Genomic DNA, 21,082 nt, shown 5'->3' with positions numbered 1-21,082 from the left:
ACAAGTGATGGAAAAGACAAGATTTAAAAACACTTATGTTTTCTTTTCATCGTACCCTATGCCCACGCTAGCTATAAATATTGTTTCTCTAGCCTAAAAGTTTAAAAAAAAGTTTAAAAAAAAAAAAAATTCTGACCTTCATTTTCTTCAGTTTAGGGTCGGTCGGGCGTGGCCAACACAATAAATTGTTTTTCCTAATAACACATTTCTCTGGAGTTTAGGTAAGGTGAGCCAAGTCATGTGGTATACTTGGGAACTTCCATGTTTCCTTTCGCTTAATTATTTCATCGAAACACCAATTGAGATGTATTATAATAAAGACATAAACTACCTTGTGAGATACTGTTATAATATCAAATTGCATTGCAGGAATGTACACATACATTACATAGTAAACTATATGGGAGGTTTTCGCGCGAAAAAACTAAAACAAATAAATGTACCAAAAAACTCAATAATCAATCTGGACTCTAAACATTTAGAGAACTTAAATTTAGCATCTACATGTTTCGGTATATTTTAGGGATTATTAATAAGGAACTATTGTTCACTCATAAGGAAGTGAAAAGAAAAAAAAGTCACTCAACATTTTTTGGGACTTTCCAAGTTCAATGACCATTAATAGTAACACAGTTTGCAATGCCTCTTACGAATACAAATATAACTCGTGTAAAGAACAAGGACTTCTGTTCAACAGGCTATCTTTAAAAAATATATATACGTAATTGATCATTCTCATTTTGTTGTGGTTAATATTATGAAATAAATTGTTTTATTTGTATATCATAAACATTCTATGATGTGATGTATAACAAAAAATAATCAAAAAATAATATAGTTATAAATATAAATATTGCTATATGTTATATCTCTTTTTTGAACAAGTCGTTAGATTTGTACTTTTTTTTTATAAGTGATAAGTATAATTTTCAATTTTAGAAAAGTGTATATGTCTGTCATCTAATAGAATTTAACACAAAGTTACATATTGTTAACTAAGGATACAGTGCAATTTATGCAACAATTATCATTAATACCGTAGTAAAATAATAACTAAATTTTGTTTGTATTTTTTTTGTGTAATTATCTCATTGTTCAACATGTGTTATTAATGTTTATCTCTTATAAATGTTATGTTCTCTTTGCCAACTTGTAAAATAATACAAACCTATTTCAAAACCACACCCATTTATTCTGTTTTTGGTTTTTTCGGGTACTTTCCACATTCATTAGAAAATTCCCCGATTGTGTTTGATTGGTCTATTTTCAAAATCTTATTAAATGATGCATGTTGCTATGGTTACAATGATGTCAGACGTTTATTTTCTATAAAAAGTAGCGTATGTTTGTTGCGACTTACTCCGGTCTAAGATGCTGACGGTCAAGTTATTCTGGTGAGTTTAAGTATCGAATTTTGACTTTAAAAATTATATATATCAATTAAAAATAGGATAGATTCGATCTTATCTTAAATATAAAAAACTGATTTAAGTAAACTACAGAAACAGATGGTCCACTAAGTATTACACGGTAGATTAATTTGGCATGAAATTGCCTTATGGACTTTTAAAAATATAATTACTATACGCTAATAATATTGTAATTTTGTGAAGGTATACATAACACATTTTTATCATCTTGTGATGACATATAAACAGGTTATGTAGACCTAAAATATAATAATTTAGATTTGCAACATTGTGGACATTTTAAAAACCAATAATAAAACGCTAATATTACCATCACGTAAATAGTGTTATCATTAGTAACACATTCTGTCAACATATAAAATGATGGACTCTTCAAGATGTAAGATGTATATGAAATAGTCAAATTTACTTCTTTTTAAATAATTAGTCTGCGATAAATATTTCTATATTTGTGCGTTATCTTCATGTTATGTAAAACTTATATATACGGATAAAATAACATGTGGCTATTTATCGACTATTTAGCTGCGTTATCGTGGATCATTAAAAACTAAATCTCTTAAAAACGCAGATTACTTACACTTTATTGGTCACAACTTCGCTAATACTTACCTGATTTTCTCAGGAAACGAATTTGTGAAGCCTTTGGATACTCCATCCACCCATCATACTTCTGAATTACAGAATAATATAGGTTATAAGCTGGTCCGAAAAGTAAAATAATTCTAATAATGTTAACTTTAAAGATGTATGTATATTCTAAATTTAAATTGGCCATATCAAAGTAATATTAAAGTTATTCACTTTAAGTCGAAAATACGAGCAAAAAACGATATTAGTGAGAACATCAAGTCGAACTTGTTAGTGTTGTTCGATTCTCAACTTCAATGCGGTGAATTCGGAACTAGCGAAGGCGCCGCGCGTGAATTCGCTTTCGTTTGCAAATTCGCTTCAATTTAACCAATCAAATCACAAAGATCGTAGGGCTATGTGTGATGTCATCAGTCAGATGAAGATGAAAATAATCTGTTGAATGTGGATGTTGTGTCCATATTTTTTGGCCATAATTCACAAGAATTCTTGTCTATTTATGAAAAAAGGTGCACTTAGGCCTAAATATAATAATCACCAAACCAAAGAAAATGCATTTTCAATGGATGCGTTTATTAAAAAATACAATGTATTGGAGATAAATTTGCAAATACCTAGGTCTACCTAGCTTCTTAGCCTATAGGTAGGCCTCTTTCTACGCGCCCAGGAACCGAACCGGAACTGGTGTTGTCAGGCGAAAATGACGCGTTACGCTTCGCTTCCAATGGGAACATAATCGGATCGCGACACTTTGCGATCGCGACACTTTGTTCGCGATGGTCTAACTTGTTCAAGCTTGACGCGACTCGCTTCGATTTGATGCTTGACGCGTGTCGCTTCGCGTCTGACTATTCAGTGTGCACCGGCCTTAAACCAATATTGCCATTGTGCACGTATTATAAGCTATATTATGGTATCATAAAAACAGGTTATTTCAAATTATAAAAGGTTCGAAATTTTGCCATTTTCGACTTTTATATTACATGCAGATATTTTTAAAAGTCAACAGAATTACGATAAAAAATACAACATGTTAGTATTATTATCAATATTATAATAAAGAAAGAATTATGAAAATCTGACATGTAGTTTTCGAAATTCAAAGTCTACAATAACTCCATGGTCTAAAACAAATAAATAATTTTATATAATGTTCAGTTTGTTAATAACATTGATAACGCTCCATTGAGCAGCTGTTATGCGCAATTTGAACGAAAGTACTCGATTCAAATTGTGTAGAAAAGTTCAAACTACGCAAAGTATTTTCAGTATTATTTGATAAAAAGAAAGCTCGATAATCTTACTAATACCCCTTTTACACCGCCAAACTTAAATATCCTTTTCACACCTGATTCATTATCCCCGGAATGACACGGGTTGCGTGTAAATGTTCTAGATTAATCGACATATCGCTCTCTCTTGTGCAGAAGAAGAGACACCACCCTAGTAACAGTCTACTCATTATGCCTCCTACAATTTTGTTTTATGGCAATACAAACAAATTGAGTATACGCGTGAAGAATAATATTTCTTTAAATAAAAATGAATAACAAATAACCATACGTTTTATATATTAAATAATCGTATAAACAAAAAACAGTCTTATATTAATTTTTTTGTAAATTAAATACTATTGTGAGCGAAGATAGCAATTAACCGGGAAAACAAACGCGGGACTGTTTACACCGCGAACACGCAAGTACACGGGTTCGTCCCGGGTTGATTTGACGCTGAATACATTCCGTATCACTTACCCGGGTGGTTCAGCGACCCGGGTAACTTTTTACGTCGTTTACACTGGCTTATTTCTGCGTCCCGGGTACGACACAATTATTCCGGATCAACTTCGCATTTTTTGCCGGCGGTGTAAAAGGTGTACAGTATTAGGCCTACATTGATAATACTAAAAGTAATATTATATTCCCTACAATTTGTGACGTTTTGTAAATATAATGCATATATATATATATAACAAGAGAGTCAGGCCATTGCCAAATTGCGTCAGCGTAATGATATCATCATTAAACCCGCTGATAAAGGTTCTGCCACTGTTGCTATGGACATAACATTTTATGAAGAGGAGTCCTTAAGACAGCTAAACAATCCTCTTCATTATCGTAAATTTAGAACGGATCCCACCCCAGAAATTGCGGATAAGGTGGCCAAATCTGTTTCTGTGATGGTAAAAAAACACTCCATCGATCCTAAGATTGGACCTAATTTGGCACAGGTTAATCCAGTTCCAGGCAGATTTTATTTCCTACCTAAAATCCACAAAGCAGGCAATCCTGGTAGACCCATTATTTCGGGCAATGGCACTGCTACAGAGAAAATTTCTGAATATGTGACTGATCTCCCTTCATACATTCAGGACTCCACGGACTTTATCCGCAAAATTAACCAAATTCAAAATTTACCTAATAATTCTGTTCTGGCTACATTAGATGTTTCATCGTTGTATACTAATATCCCTCACGAAGAAGGAGCCGAAGCATGTATTTTAAATTACAAACAAACTCCAGGCAAAACGCCTACCAAAGCTCATTTACGAGAACTGGTCATGTTGATTTTAACCAACAACAATTTTATTTTTGGAAATGACCATTACCTTCAAATTCATGGCACAGCGATGGGCACAAAATGGCGCCATCTTTTGCAAATTTATTTATGGGACAATTTGAGGCCAACTTTCTGTCCCTCCAACCTAATAAACCACTTGTTTGGTTTAGATACATTGACGACATCTTCATGATCTGGACCCATGGTGAAGATAATTTGGAATCTTTTCTTCTCAATATTAATTCAGCCCACCCAACTATCAAATTTACAGCTACCAAATCCACTAGTAGCGTTGATTTTTTGGACACTATAGTGACCATAGAAAATGGTACACTCAAAACTGACCTATTCCTTAAACCCACGGATAAAAATATGTACCTGCTTCCTAGCAGACATCCCCGACACTGTACTAAAAACATACCGTACAGTCAAGCATTGCGTATCAGACGTATCTGTTCTTCAGATTTAGATTTTCAGAAGAATCGTACCGAAGAACTAACCGGACATCTCCGGAATAGAAATTACAAGAAGGAATACATCGAAACTGCTATAAAGAAAGCAAAAGATATTCCTCGATGTCAAACACTGACGTACAAACCACGTCAGCCAAATTCGACCAGAGTGCCATTGGTCACAACCTATCACCCTAGGTTGCCTCCATTACGGGCCATTATTGAGAAACATATGCCCATTCTACAGTCCACAGAACGTTTCAGGAATGTATTTTCGGAACCACCCATTATTGCATTCCGTAGACCTCCCAACCTTCGTGATATATTAGTCAGATCCAAATTTAAAAGTGAAATTAACTCTTATGACAGCCAAATGGGCACCTCACCTTTGCGGCAAATCTTGCAAAACTTGTTCATTGGTTGATTCTACTGAAAAATTTAAGAGTAACCAAACTGGCCGCATTTTTTGGATAAGACAATCAATTAATTGCCTAACCAAAAACGTTATTTATCTCATATACTGTAATATTTGTGGCAAACGGAAGTCGGGGAAACAAAAAACACTCTCCGTATGAGAATGACACAACACAGATCAGCGATCAAAACATTAAAGCTTGATCAACCTGTGCCAAACAATTTAATTCAGCTGGTTCAGTGCAAGTGAAGGAATTTGGATAAAGTCATAGCATAAGAACTGGCAAATGGTTACGATACCTGACACGTTTCTCGTACAGGTGACGTAATTTGGTAAAGTTATCCAAAGTACCCTCCAGGATTACAGCAAAATCAGATCAAAATTGATACAAACAGTAGAAAATATATTATATAAATCATCCAAATTACTGAAAAAATGACAATGCTATGGGTAATATATATATTACTTTAAAAGTATTAAACCAGGTCATTCCTTTTCTTAAATGTACGTTTTATGTTAAAGATGTATTGTCCCTTTGACTAATTCCAAAAAAAAAATTGTAGAAAAATATTTCGAAAAAAGTGGGTCATTTTGAAGTATCATAATAGTTATTAACTTTCACCAAAAATTAGTCGAAAAAAAAAAAACATTTAACTGAAATACAGACGTTTTTTGACTTCCAGTCAAAGTTTTCGATCAAAACATATCTCATAATGCAACACGCTTGTTTGGATACTCTGTATGCATAATCATAAAACTTCCTTGCGATCTGTGTGAAAACACCTTCTCAACCGTGACAAGTTGTAAACAATCCTAATTAGTATCATGCATAATGCATACTCGTGGTTTGAAATCTGTGTTTACTTTCGCTCACTAAGATTTTTCAGACGAAATGTAATCAAATTAATTTACCTGTTAATTACGTAAACTTGTTGTTTTTGGCTCGAATTTTCGACTTAAAGTGAATAACTTTAATATTACTTTGATATGGCCAATTTAAATTTAGAATATTTTGACCTTCATTTTTTGTGTTTCAAGGGACAATACATCTTTAAATTATGATAAAAAGAGAGATACAATGCACTGTAGTAGCTCGCGGTGAATGTCCTCTCATGGACGGTCTTTAGGCCTATCCTAGCTAGACTTAGTTTTGTAGGCCTAGCTGGTAAACATCGGTAACGTACGAACACCGTACGCTAGCTATAGGCCTAGCCTGACGTTGTATAGTTGCTGCATTAATAATTGTCTTTCTGGTTTTGCCAGACTCCGTTGATACAAATTGGTGGAAACCCGTTATTTTCATTGAAATGTTAGGAGTCTTCCATTTGTTTTGGCCTCACGATCGATCGAAAAGTGGGTGAATAACAGAAAATAAAAATCAATCCGCGCGAAATATGTTGGGATTTATTGCGGGTCGCTAAGATTATTAGAATCGACTTATTTTTCACATTTTTAACCGTATAACGACGAAAAAAGTTATCTCAAAAGGATCATACAGTATTTATTTGTACATTATATGTAGTTAGTGACCTTAAATTAGATCTAAAAAACGTAGGGAATTGGACTAATTATTTATTAATAACGAAACGAAACGAAATGTTATAAATATAAAATATAACGATTATAGCCTACCTAGGCCTATGTTTTATTAAGAGAGACGATTATGGCAAAAACTTTAAGAGAAACAGCGATCCTCTCATCGCCGCCGAGTGGATGGGTGTTGAGCTAGCTAACGTTGCCGAGGAACGTCGATGAATGAATATTTTTATGCTTAGGCCTACTACGTTTTGTGTTGTTAACATTATTTTGTGCAAGGAAATCTTTGCGCAATTTGAAATTGCGAAAGCATTTTCAAAAGAACAAAGAACTTGATATGATAGGCTAGCTTCACTGCAAATCAAAATTAAATGGATCTTTATTATGCGGAGATAATTTGATTAATTCCCACCCACCCAGACCCTGCTCTGTGTGGTAGATGTGCCGGTGGCATGTGCCTATATTTATTGGCGTTTATTTGTTATACCACGTTGAAACACCGGTTCTCGTCAGATCAGCTTGGATGGGAGACCATCGGGGAATACCGGGTGCTGTATATGGAGCTGGGGTCCCAGCCAAGGGTGCTTTAAACAGTCCTGGCTTAGTCATCATTCAGATAAATGTAAGACTAATCGACATTATCGTTTACGATAGAAGTCGGCCATATATATATATATATATATATATGACAGGTCATACGTAGGCCTACGAGGCCTAGGCTTAGACTTGATAATGTAATTAACAAAAAACTCGGCAACACTCTAGACCTATAAATAGGCCTACCTGTCACAATATATTTCAATAGTTTTTTCAGCCTCGATCGTACATATTTATTATATTTATACGTACTCTTTTGAATCCAAATAACGTCCGATTGATCATTGGTTGATTCGAAATCCATATTTGCATGCCGCCCGCCCCATATAGCCAAATACGGTATGATAACCTACGTCATTCTTATCGGATGTTTGCGGTCTGCAAATCGATTTCTATACGTGTTTCACAAGTCTGTATTTCCAGACAAAAATCGAAAGGTCGACGGGTGGACTAACATAATAAAAGAAAATAAATACAGACTTGGCAAGTCTAGAGTTTGGAGTGTATGACAATGTTAGCTGTTTTTTAAAAATAAATCTTTACAAATAGAATGGGGTTACAATTCTTACTTCCTATTATACGCCTTTAGATTCTTTACACATTTAATTCAGTAGGGTGGGTGTCAGTTAAATATATTTCTTATTTTTGGTAAATTGATATAACTAGATGGTACGCTCGCTTCGCTCACGTACCATCTAGGTCGTGCCCACAGATGGTTCTCGGATACACAGTAATTTCAGAGTAAAAAAATGTTGTTTTTTTTTAATGTACGTACTGCAGGACTATACTAGTTATTGTCGTTTACAGAAACGAATAAATAGACACGATAATTTATGTAGTCAACTAAAATTAGCATCCTGGGAATTACTTCCGAAAGAGAAACTTGTCACAAAATGAGTCCAAATTTTTTATTTGAAAACTCAATTTGTGTTTTGTGTGTAAGATTAGGGTTGAGGGATGGGGAAGAGGATATGGGTGCAAAGAAGAACAATTTTTAAATATATTCTTTATCTACTCAGTTACGAAATAAGTTTTTCATGTTTTATAGGCCTATTAATAATATATCGCTTGATACAGTAACACATTTGCGATTTTAATACTTTGTTAAAACTGTCACTGTCATTGTCGATTAAAATAGCATAGTACATGTAACGATACACCACTACAACGTTTATATTTTGTGTAATTATTATTTGTGTAATACAAACGTTGAGAAGCAACTGTCAGTAATAAAGTTTATTTGTATATTGCGCGTTAATATATATAACAGTAGTAGTCAGGTGGCTTAACAACAAAAAATGAGGAAATCGTTACACGGTGGACAAAAGCGCCAAATTTGGCATGGAGCTTCGTTGGGACCTACCAATTGATTTTTGCCTAGGAGCCACTCTGGTCGTAATTTATTTTTCAAGATGGCGGCCAAAATCCAAAATGGCCGCCAATAAATTGGAAAATCACATTTCATTTGTTGCAGAAGTCACATATAGGCAAATAAACTATCAAAATATAAGTATTCATGGTCATTGAAACATATTTTAGACATGTTGCATGACATGTGTCATTTGTTGTTAAGATGGTGGCCAAAATCCAACATGGCTGCCAGTAGCCTAAACTGGAATATCATTCTGGTTGCAGAAATCGCATATAGGTATCAAACGAAGTTGGAAAACATGGAGTAGGCCTAATCATGGTCATTGAAACATATTTTAGACATGGTACATAATATAGGTCACTCGTTGCAAAGATGGTGGAAAAATCCAAAATGGCTGCCAGTAAACTAGGAAATCACATACAGTATCTGTGGACGGCAGACGTAATATGTAAATGAAGTAGCTGTAGTAAATGGTAGAGGTGGTATGTAAATTACAAGTAACTGTAAAAAAAATCTATAAAAAAAAGTTATAACCAGTTCAGTTTCTGAAACCACATAAAAGGTGGTATTTTTGGGAAAATAAAGATTGAGGGCGCTGTTCACATAAGTAAAAGTACACTTTTTTACCTGTAACTAAGTTTTTGTCAGAATATTTTTTAAATGGTCTTATTTGATAGATAATTACATTTTCTTTATATTAAAGAAAACCAATTTTACATTAAATATCCATAGTTCAGATAAATTTACGTTAAGTGCCTTAAAATCAGCAAATATAACACATTTTAATACATAACAAATACTATTGGATGTTAACAAATTACAAATTTAGTTATCATAAATAGGATTCTTTTACATTTTCATAGAAACTGTTTTATTTTAAAACATATAAATATATATTTTTTTAACAATTTCTCATAAAAAAACTTTTACGACCACTAGTTTTCGAGATATAGAAATGTGTACTACCAGTACAGGTCAAAGGTCAATAACAAGAATCTGGGTCATTTTCTTGGAAAAGTTTGTATTAGACTGAATAGAAACATCCATCTTCTGATTAATTTGAGACCTATTTAAAGTTTGTCCAACTGTTACTTACCAAGTTATATGACATGTAGGTCAAAGGTCAAAAATACCAAAAATCATACTTCCGGTCATTTTTTGACAAATGTTTCCATTAGGACGAATATTAATATGCATCTTCCAAATAATTTGACACTGAAATTATTTAATTTAATGTAAGCATTGCGAAGATATGGTTATTTTGTTTTCAATTGGATTAAAATATTCAAATTGAGGTCAAAGGTCAAGGAAAAACTTTTGATTTGATAACATGGATTTTTATAACTAGCATGGTTAAAAAATTCATAAAATGCAATGCTTGCACTTTCCTTCTGATTTGCAGACTAAAATACATTAGGAATGGGCTATTTGTGACTTTGTATACGATTATATGTATTTCAATTTCAATGGCTACCATTTTTATTTTTGGGCGCCATCTTGGAACTCACTTTATATAATATTTCCTGAATCGGTTTTACTGACCTCAGAAATTCTCGATTCAGTACATTATTTGTCTATTTGTAACTTTTACAGCCAGAGATATATGATATACCAATTTACTGGCAGCCATTTTGGATTTTGGCCGCCATCTTGGAAAATCGGAAGCTGATCGGGTGGCTCCTAGGCAAAAATCAATTAGTACGCCTAAAAGAAGCCTCATGCCAAATTTGGTGCTTTTGTCCACCGTGTAACGTTTTAGTCGCTAAGCCACCTGACTATAGGGCCTACTCACACTCACAGTGTTTATAATTATATCTAACAGCACCCACACTCACAGTAAATTCAAATGGCGACCAAAATGGTTAATACGTATTTACAGTAATGTCCAAGTACTATTTTGATAGATTTAATATACGTTTATACAAATGTATTGATTTGCGATGAATGGAACATTCCAATCTCTGTTCCACAAGTGTCTATTTCCTCAGGCGTCGTAAAGGCAAGTACTGTATACTCATAACAGAAATTCGATCCATTTTTTTTTCAATCTGTGCTGCAGAGGTTGGATATAGATTTTTTTTAAACGGATAATGAGCTAGCGTTTTCAGTCGCCGTATATTATGTACAAATCGTTATTATTGCAGTTAAACTACCCACATCATCACCCTTCCCTCACTGGCATGTGTAGCATTGTAAAGCCAGTAGAGGATAGGCCTACGGTGCATCACATGCCCTAAACGCAGAACAACTTTGGTGGGTAGGGTAGGAACCAACTTAAGTATGAATTGGCTCCAAGAAACAATTGAAAACCATTAGGCCTACTAATTAAGTTGAGTTCGATAATTTAATATTTATTGACGATTAAATCGAATTTATGATTTGCCCCGAATAGAGGTGGTTTTCACAAATTGTAATACATTATATAAACATATACACGTCGTAGTGATGTATCGTTACATGTACTGTACTATTTTAATCGACTAGGACAGTGATAGTTTCAACAAAGTATTACATCGCAATGTTTTACTGTGTTTAGTGGTATATTATTTGTAAAACATGAAAACAATTAATATTTCGTTACTAAATGGATAAAGAATATATTTAAAAATTGTTCCTCTTTGCACCCATCCTCTTCCTCATCCCTCAACCCTAATGTTACATACAAAACACAAATTAAGTTTGTTTACATTTGACTTAAACAATTGGTCTTATTTTGTGACAAGTTTCTCTTTCGGAAGTAATTACCAGGGTGCTAATTTTAGTTGAGTACATAAATCACAGTGTCTATGTATTCGTTCCTGTAAACGACATGTATTATTGTCCTGCGGTACGTACATTTGAAATCGCCAGTTTTTTAACGCTGAAATTATTATGTATTCGAGAACCATCTGTGGGCACGACCTAGATGATACGCGAGCGAAGCGAGCGTACCATCTAGTTATAGTAAGTATGCCTAAAACCTTCAAATGATAATCACCGGTGTGATAATCATTAAACAACTGTTTTCTAAATTAATAATAGCTTGTGAGAAGTACCGGTAACTTATTCATGAGATTAACTGGTAAGAAGTGCGCTACCAATATGGATCCTCTTGACGACAATGACAAGATTGCCATTGTAGGGATAGGATGCAGATACGGCGACGGTGTAGAGGGTCCACGGGAAATGTGGAGCATGTTGAAGGAGATGAGAGACTGTACAACATATCATCCCGCAGAGCGATTTGACAAATCATCTTTCTTTTTTCCTGGTGAAAAAAAGAAAGGTAAATTGTATACCAAACGTGGCGGTTACCTGAAGCAAGATCCGTTTATGTTTGACCGACAATTCTTCAGGATGTCACCAAGTAAGTATTAAGGAAGTCTGGAAGCATAAGCAGTACCGTATTTCAGCATTTACACAAAACAAAAAACATTAATGTTTTATACCAAAATGATTGCATTTGACCTCAATCTAGTAACAATCTCACAAATTATTCCATAATTTTGGTGTTTTTTTTTTTTATTTTAGCAGCAAATTCAATTTTGTAATTGTTAATTATTTCAGAGGATGGACAATTTGGGTATACTAGGTATATTTGTTATCCTTAACACTACAACTTATAACTCGTTAAAAATAATTGTTCCCTTTTTAGGTGAAGCTGAACACATGGATCCACAAATACGAATTCTTCTTGAGGTTGTCTGGGAATCGATTGAAGATGCTGGTATTCCTGCTTCTACACTCCGTGGCTCCAACACCGGTGTGTATATGGGAGTAACGGCCAATGAATACTTTACTCTAACTCAATTCCCATTTAGCAACCTCAGTCAATATTCAAATTCAGGAACCAACTCTTGCATGATTTCCAATCGTATTTCGTATGAGTTTGATTTAAGAGGACCCAGTTTTTCCATCGACACTGCTTGTTCGTCATCTCTCTATGCTGTACAGGTTGCATGTGATGCTCTAAGAAGAGGGGCATGTGACACAGCAATTGCTGGTGGGGTAAATATCATACTTACTCCTACGGTTACAATTGGGTTTTGTCAAGCTGGTATGCTTTCTCCTGAAGGTCAGAGTAAAAGTTTTGATGCATCAGCTGACGGTTACAGCCGAAGTGAAGGTGTAGGGTCAGTATTTCTAAAGCCACTTAAAAGAGCAATAGCAGATAATGATCGAATTTATGCTGTGATACGCGGTGGTGCTCTTACAAATGATGGTCGAACACCGGGTATTGCAAATCCAAGCTATGATGCCCAAATTGATCTCGTACACAAAGCATGTGCAGCAGCAAAAGTTGACCCATGTGATATTGCATACATCGAAGCTCACGGCACTGGTACTAAGGTAGGAGACAAGACTGAAGCAAATGCTATTGGTGAATCCATGGGCAAACAACGTTCAGATGACCTGCCACCTCTGTATATTGGTTCCATAAAGTCAAACGTAGGACATGCTGAAGGCGCTGCTGGAATAGCAGGTGTTATCAAGACAGCATTATCATTATATCATCGAGAAATTCCTGGCGTTGTGCATTTCAAACATGGTAATCCAAATATACAGTTTCATGATCTGAAACTGAGAGTTCCTTCAACAAACATCCACTGGCCAGATGGTTCAAAGTTGCTTGCAGGCTGTAGCTCATTTGGGTTCGGTGGTGCTAACGCACATATTGTGTTTCAGGCTGCGCCACAAAAACAGCCCGTTCATCAAAAGGAACATAGTTCACAAACGTTGATTGAATCATACAAATTGTTAATGATTTCGGCTAATTCACAAGAAGCTCTTCATCAGAGGTGCATCGACTGGAAAAACTTCTTATTAAATTCAACTGGTTTGGATTCTCTTCGAAACATGTTATATACTGCTAATGTAAGAATTCATATTCACGAAGAGAGAGCAGCTCTTATCGCAAAGTCAAGGGATGAATTTGTAGATTTGCTGCAAAAGAAAATAGACGGTGAAAGTTTAGATGATCTTATTGAAGGGAAGGTATCAGAAGGCAAGTCCACCAACGGAACAGTTTTTGTATTTTCTGGCATGGGGACTCAGTGGTGGGGCATGGCTAGAGAGTTGATAAATACACAACCGATCTTCAAAAAAGTCATAGAGGTAATTATTATTATTGTTATTACGCAGACCTAATCTATGTTTTCATTGCTAAACTAATAATCAAATTCAAAGTTTTAAGTTATGAAGGAAGATTAGGTTATTTTAACTTGATTTCTATGAAGGCTATGAATTCAATTGTTATTTATTTGTTCTCAAATGCCCCTATATCCTCTCTAATGTTTAATTCATATAACACAGTTATACTCCATATGACTCCACCAGCTTCGTTTATTAATCAAAATGCGAATCAAAGTTCCTACTTCGCAACACATTCCAACCGGAAAGTGTTTATAGGTTTATATGTAATTGTACTGAAGTCAATAATTAATTAAGTTACAAGGTGACGTCAGATGCATTTATAAAAATGTTGAATATAATATATGCTAATATTTGAAATATTATGCTTTTGTTAAAAATCATAATTATTATCTTACTGAACCTAATTATTTATAGAGAATAGATGGTTATCTAGGGACGGCTGGTGGAAAATGGTCGCTTATTGAAATGTTAACGATAGAAACCGATAAAAACAGGATTAACAGCGATACAGGTGATCTTTTTTACTGATTCGTTAACAATATCCATAACAATTTGTCTATGAATTGTAATCATTGATTTGCTTAAATCACTTTATTTCAGAATTTAGTATGGCACTTATAACTTGTTGTATTTTAATTTCGAGAATACAAAGTTAAATAAATATTAGATCATCATATTTTCTGCAAACACTAAATATAGGCTGTGTATTGTAATCCTTAATTATGTTAAATTTATTATTTTAAACAGAAATTTCTCAAGTCTGCATTTGTAGCGTTCAGATTGGATTAGTCGAACTGTACAAGCATTATGGAGTAAGGCCGAGTGCCGTAATTGGTCACAGCGTAGGGGAAGTAGCAGCAGCCTATGCAGCTGGACTTCTCACCATGAAAACTGCTGTTAAAATTATCTTTAAACGAGGACATATTCTTAGAAAGACAAGTGGCTCAGGAACAATGGTTGCAGTTCTTCATGACGTGGATGTTGTTAAAAGTAAGCTGGAATCTACTCAAACAAACCTAGACATAGCTGCTATAAACAGCCCTGCACAAATTGTATTGTCAGGAAAAACGGGGTTAATTAATGATTTTTCATCCCATCTAAAAAAAGAGGGCATAGTAGTAAAATTACTAAATGTTAATAATGCATTCCACAGTTATCATCAAGAAGGTCTAAAAGAAGAATTTGTTAATAAGATTAGTTTCCTTCAGAAAAAAACCTCTTCAACAAGCCAAACAGCCGTTATTCCAATGATGTCAACTGTAACTAACCGGTATGTTACTCTACAAGAGGCGAATGATCCTGGTTACTGGTGGAGTAATATTCGTCAGAAAGTACGTTTCAGAGACGCAGTAGATGCCATACTAAATGACGGTTACAGTGACTTTATAGAAATAGGAGCTCATCCAGCGCTGTCACCAGCAATTAAAGAGATTATATCTTCCAAATCAACTAAACTGATGGTTCACTTTATAACCCATTCCCTTAAACGACCACGTGATATAAGTGATTCTGCTAATGACAATCTAAATTTCATTACGTCATTGGCGCATATGTTTGTTCGCGGTTACTCTGTTGATATGACACCATGCTTCCAAGAGATTACCTGTCAGGTATTGTCTTTACCATTGTATCCATGGCAACGTATCATGTGTACTGCAGTAACTACATCGAGGATTGAGACCATGCGATATCCAAACACTTTCCATCCACTTTTAGGAAAACCAGACACCTCTGCTAACTTCACAAAAAGTTCAGGCTTACAAGTTTGGAAAGGCACTGTGGGGATTGTCGAGGAGCCATGGATTGCCGATCACGTTGTTCAAGGTAGCGTAGTTTTTCCGGCTGCTGGATTTATAGAGACATCAATTGCGGCACACCATGAACTGTTTACAGATTCTCCTCATGTAATTATAAAAGACATGCATTTTGACCGTTTTATGTTTGTTTCCGACAACAGTGCGACTGTAGAAACAACAACTAAGATGGAAACTGGTGCAGATACAGCCTCATTTATATTCTGTTCTTTTAATAAAACAGACAATAAGTGGATACAACATACATCAATGAAATTACTCAAAAATGAAGAAAGATCTGGAAACAGCACAGTTTCAAGTAAACAGATGTATCTTCCTGTAAATGAAATTAAAGATAGATGTTCCGAAGAACTTAATGGCAAATCTAGTTTCTATTCCTTCATTAAACAACTTGGTTTTGATCTTGGAAACAGTTTTATGTCTATTGAAAATATAAAGCTAAATAAAGTAGCTGACGAGGCAATTTTCTATCTTCGAGCACCTGAAACTGTTGCTGCACAGTCCAGTCGATTCTACATTCATCCAGCTTTTCTCGATGGTATATTGCAAGGTATGATGGGCCTTGAGCGTCTGTATAACGCTAAGTTAAATCCACATATGAAGTCTGGAGGTCGTGTGCCTCGATCAATCGAAAAGCTACAATTGAAGAATTGTAAATTCCCAGATGAAATATTTCTTCATATTAATCTAATCAATGGCGATAAAGGTGTATATGCAAACGTTTCAGTTGCCGATGCAGAAACACAAGAGATCATTGCAAGATGTTCAAATTTACGTTTCGGACCAGTTGGTAGTAGTAATAGTACTGACGATAACGCACTAAAAATATGGGAGAAAAAATGGGTACCTATAGATATTGGTATGGAAATCAGTGATACAACTGGCCTGATATTGATAACGGGTGATGACAAGAAATTGTCTTTACAGCTTAAGGAGACATTTAATTCGGTTGGACTTCTTTCAGACACTTACAACGAAACAGATATTCAAACAGTGAAGATAAACATGGATACTACACCCTTGTCGCATGTTATAATCACAATTGGACGTCATAATGAGGATAATCCGAACGAACTTTGCAGAGAACAGTTTTTGGAGTACCATTTCAAAACTGCAGAGATGTGCATCAGTCAATATAAAGCCCTATCAACCAAGAATGACATAAATCCAAAAATATGGTTCATTACAAGAGATGGAGTTTGTGCTACACAAGATGACATTGTCGATCCTAACCAAACTTACGCCTCAGTGTACGGATTTGGAATAAGTGTAATTCAGGAAAATATGAATTTTGTTCCTACTATTATAGATATTCCATCAGATGTTAATAATACAACAACAGCTAGATGGTTGCTGAAATACATCAGGGGGAGTGACACTGATGAGACATTCATTGCATTACGCCATCACAAATCATCTTCAAAACCAACAGATGAATTTAAAACGTATGCATACCGTTTGCGCATAAGTGATATCTATGACTTTCCCTATAAAAAGTCATCCAAACAATGGAAACTTGACGTCCGTCAAAGTATTGAGGCAGGGAGACTTTTACTGACAAAGTACCTTCCAAACAATGACGAAACAAAGCCTACAGAATTTGCAGCGGTAAATATTGAAGCATTCATGCTACTGTTAGGCGATTCTGAAGACTCAAATGGAGTTGCACACCCAGTTGTTATGTTTTGTGGTCATTCAGGCCAATCCACTGTGATTGGTGTTTGTTCTTCAAACGACTTACAATCTACAGTGCAAGTTAGTGCCAAAGATCTTATTGCACTCAACACCAACCTTCCTTCTACAAAAGTCATAAATATTGTCTCATCATACTTGCTTCCATTTATTATTGTCCGTGATATAAAACCAAACGGTACGACTATTGTTTGCCTGGAATCAATTGATGACATACACTGTTTAGCTGTTGCACACATGGCTATAGAACTAGGTCACACTGTTCTGGTAGTTATTACACTATTTCCAGAAGAATATACCAGTAATTCAGATACTCTGCTACGATTTGTTCACAGTCGAGATGCAATGACAGCTCTAACTACACAACATGTTGGCTGTGTAATCGGACGTAAATCGCACGTAACCGAATTATTACGATCCAATAAAGAAGTAAGACAAAGGTTGACACCTTTTGCAACAATTGGAATTTTGAAAACCAAAGAAGACGATTCTACTGACAGCCTTGGTCTTTCGAAAAATGCAAGAATTGTCGTTTACAGTTACGAATTACCATTAATTGGTAAATTTCACCAAGTTGAGCATATTTTAAAAACTATGTTGGCCTTGTTTGAGAAATCATCAACACTATCCAGTAGACAAGAAGTCAGTTTGAAAATTAAACACTTGAAGGATGTTAAAACCTACGATCTATTTTTGTTTCAAGATGTTATATTCTCTACTGGCATTAACGAAGCCGTTCCTTTAATTTGGGATTTTTCTGGAAGCGAGACTAAATTTAGCATGAGCAATTCTTATATTGTAACTGGTGGTACGACAGGATTCGGCCTCAGTCTTGTAGAATGGTTGGTGGATAATGGAGCTGGACATATTTTCATCCTAAGTCGATCTGTGCCAGACTCAGTAGCAGAGAAAATGCTAGACACCCTTAGAAGTCGTGGAATACAAATAGTACACATCAAAACAGATATTTCACAAAGATCAGATGTTGAGCATGCCTTCAAAAGTGTTTTAAACATTTCGCCCAACTCTTTATCTGGAGTATTTCACTGTGCTGCACAATATGATGATAGGCTTATTGAGAACATCACACAAGAAAGCTGGAGTAGAGTGATGGCAACCAAATCCTGGGGTGCTCTTTTACTACATCAGACGTCTATTAAGTTCATGGTTAAATTGGAATACTTTGTACTGGTTTCTTCTGTAGTTCAGTTGGTAGGAAACGCAGGTCAGGCAAGTTACTGTGCTGCTAATACATACCTTTCATCTCTTGGTCATTATCGTAGAAACCAAGGCTTACCAGCAACTGTCTTGTGTCCAGGAGTAATCGGAGACACTGGGTTTGCAGCACGAGAACATCTTATTGATTTTTGGGAAAGAAAAGGAATAGAAAGTTTGCCAGCAAAGCAAGTGCTACATTTTCTTGATGTAATGCTTACTTGTTCTATATTTGAAATGGGTGTAACGGGAAATCTTCGAATTGATGATGTCATAACAAAGTACAGAGGTATCTTAAAACAACACGACAATACAGATGGTTCATTGATGCTAGTAGGATTTTCTTCTGAGAGGTATTTGGGTACAATTGAAGATAGCGGTAATCTAATTAATCAAAGCCCAGATGAAGCCGAGGCGTATATTCTACAGAAACTCTGTAGTTTCATATCCAAACGTATTGGTTTAACTACTGATATTTCACCAAACACCTCACCGTCTTCTCTCGGAGTCGATTCTTTAACTGCAACTGAATTGAGCGACGACATTCAAAAAACATTTCGTGTTCCATTACCATCTATGGAATTGATTAATGTAAATGCGACTGTTCAAACTCTGTCAGTGTTGATCTATAAAAGGATTGTAGAGCAAAATATGGATATAGAGAAAGACAAAAACGAAGAACATGTGAACGTGAATGAAATGTTTATGTAACCAACGCAATGTGTGTGTCTATCATTCTGTACCGGTAGCCTACTGTGATAGATGAATGGTAGAATAAGCGCTACAGATCTCACGAATGGACGTCTACAATTAGGTGATGTTAAACAGATCACCCTTTGTTATTGTACAAAAGGGATATTGATTATTATTGATTATTATATTACAATTATAAACATTGACCTGGCATTTTAGTAAATTACTTTTAGTAAATGATAAATCTATAATTATACAGTATTATAATCATTTATTTAAAATGTAACTATTTTGTTTGCACTTATAGGCTTTATATAGCTATTCCTATAGAATAATACTAACAATGGTTGATATTTTATATAATTTAGTTAGATATTATTATAGCACACCGAAATAATAATAATATAGTATAATATAATATGGCCTTTAAAGTGAACCGTTAAAGTGATTTGCAACGGCCTGAAGGTTTGTTTTTGTTTTTAATGATTGTACAACCTGATAGACACCCTATAAATGCTCCGTCTAAATGATTCTGCTACATGCTCAATATATGAGCGCTGCTCAGTCTGGGGCATTCCATTCAATATAGAAGAATGGGGTTATGTGTTGATTATTTGAGACTAGGTGTGTTACAAATCATAATAAATGCTTTGTATTTGTTTAATAGAGATTATAACATTTTCAATAACAGTGTTCCATATCCAATGAGACGGAGCCGAGTTTTGACTTCATTATTGGTATAATAATTAGTTACAGTAGTCACAGTATAGTGTTACCTAATCAATTTAAACATATTAATCTCTTAATTAAGATTTCACCGCTGTTGCTTTTTGTGGTTGAAAAAATTAAAATTTTATTATAATAATTTTAAAATAACAAATGTTATAGTTATGATATGATATAATCATAGGGCAGCAACGTTAAGCACATTTTCCTACATTTTCCGATCTAATTTAAGGTCAGAAATGACATCTTATATAAAAAAATAAATAGTATTGGGCTTATTAACTAGCTTTTCGTCTAAAAATTAAAATGTAAGCGGCCCGTTATAAATATAAGCATGTATCGCACGCGGATTGATATATTTGTTTTGCTTATGTGATGCACCTACATTCGATCGATCGTGAAGAGAAAACAAATGAAAGAACCGTAACTTTTAAACAAATGTTAAACGTCCCCAGTGTGTGTTAACGGATTCTGCTAAAAGAAAATTAACTCAGCATAGAGACAACGCTAGGCAAGGGATACGATGTTCTAATGGGCCGCTGTTTACCACCAGCTAGGCCAAACTAAGCCTAGAAGAAGACCACTGACGCGAGAAAATTCGACGCGAGCTGCTTAGGTAGTGCATTGTTTTTCTCTTTTTTTGTTGTTTTATCATAATTAACCTTAGGCCTACAACGTACATTTAAGACAATGAATGACCTGATTTAATGTTTTTAATGTAATATAGATGCATTAACAGTTATGTAATAATAAATGTTTAAAGCAATTTATAAATTACATTCGTGCTATTTCCAATCCTTATCTTTTTCATTTCTACTTGCAAATAAGTTGAAATATGAAAATTGTAATACTGTATA

At 34.8% G+C, this 21,082-nt stretch overlaps 2 protein-coding genes across 6 annotated transcripts in view; one reads left to right on the top strand and one right to left on the bottom strand.

Moving 5' to 3' along the window:
• Nucleotides 1-21,082, bottom strand: part of LOC144840072 (corticotropin-releasing factor receptor 1-like) — a 347,896-nt gene that overhangs the window by 98,379 nt on the left and 228,435 nt on the right. The window lies entirely within an intron of this gene.
• Nucleotides 1,375-19,650, top strand: LOC144840053 (uncharacterized). Its single transcript, XM_078695688.1, has 5 exons — nucleotides 1,375-1,394; nucleotides 11,974-12,298; nucleotides 12,587-14,046; nucleotides 14,500-14,596; nucleotides 14,833-19,650. The coding sequence occupies exons 2-5, from the start codon at nucleotides 12,001-12,003 to the stop codon at nucleotides 19,515-19,517; spliced, it is 6,540 nt and encodes a 2,179-aa protein (XP_078551814.1). The 5' UTR covers nucleotides 1,375-1,394; nucleotides 11,974-12,000; the 3' UTR covers nucleotides 19,518-19,650.

This window comes from Antedon bifida, chromosome 4 (genome assembly GCF_963402885.1).
Source record: "Antedon bifida chromosome 4, ecAntBifi1.1, whole genome shotgun sequence".
In the NCBI taxonomy this organism is placed as follows: Eukaryota; Metazoa; Echinodermata; class Crinoidea; order Comatulida; family Antedonidae; genus Antedon; species Antedon bifida.
This window is presented reverse-complemented; position numbering and strand designations above follow the sequence as displayed.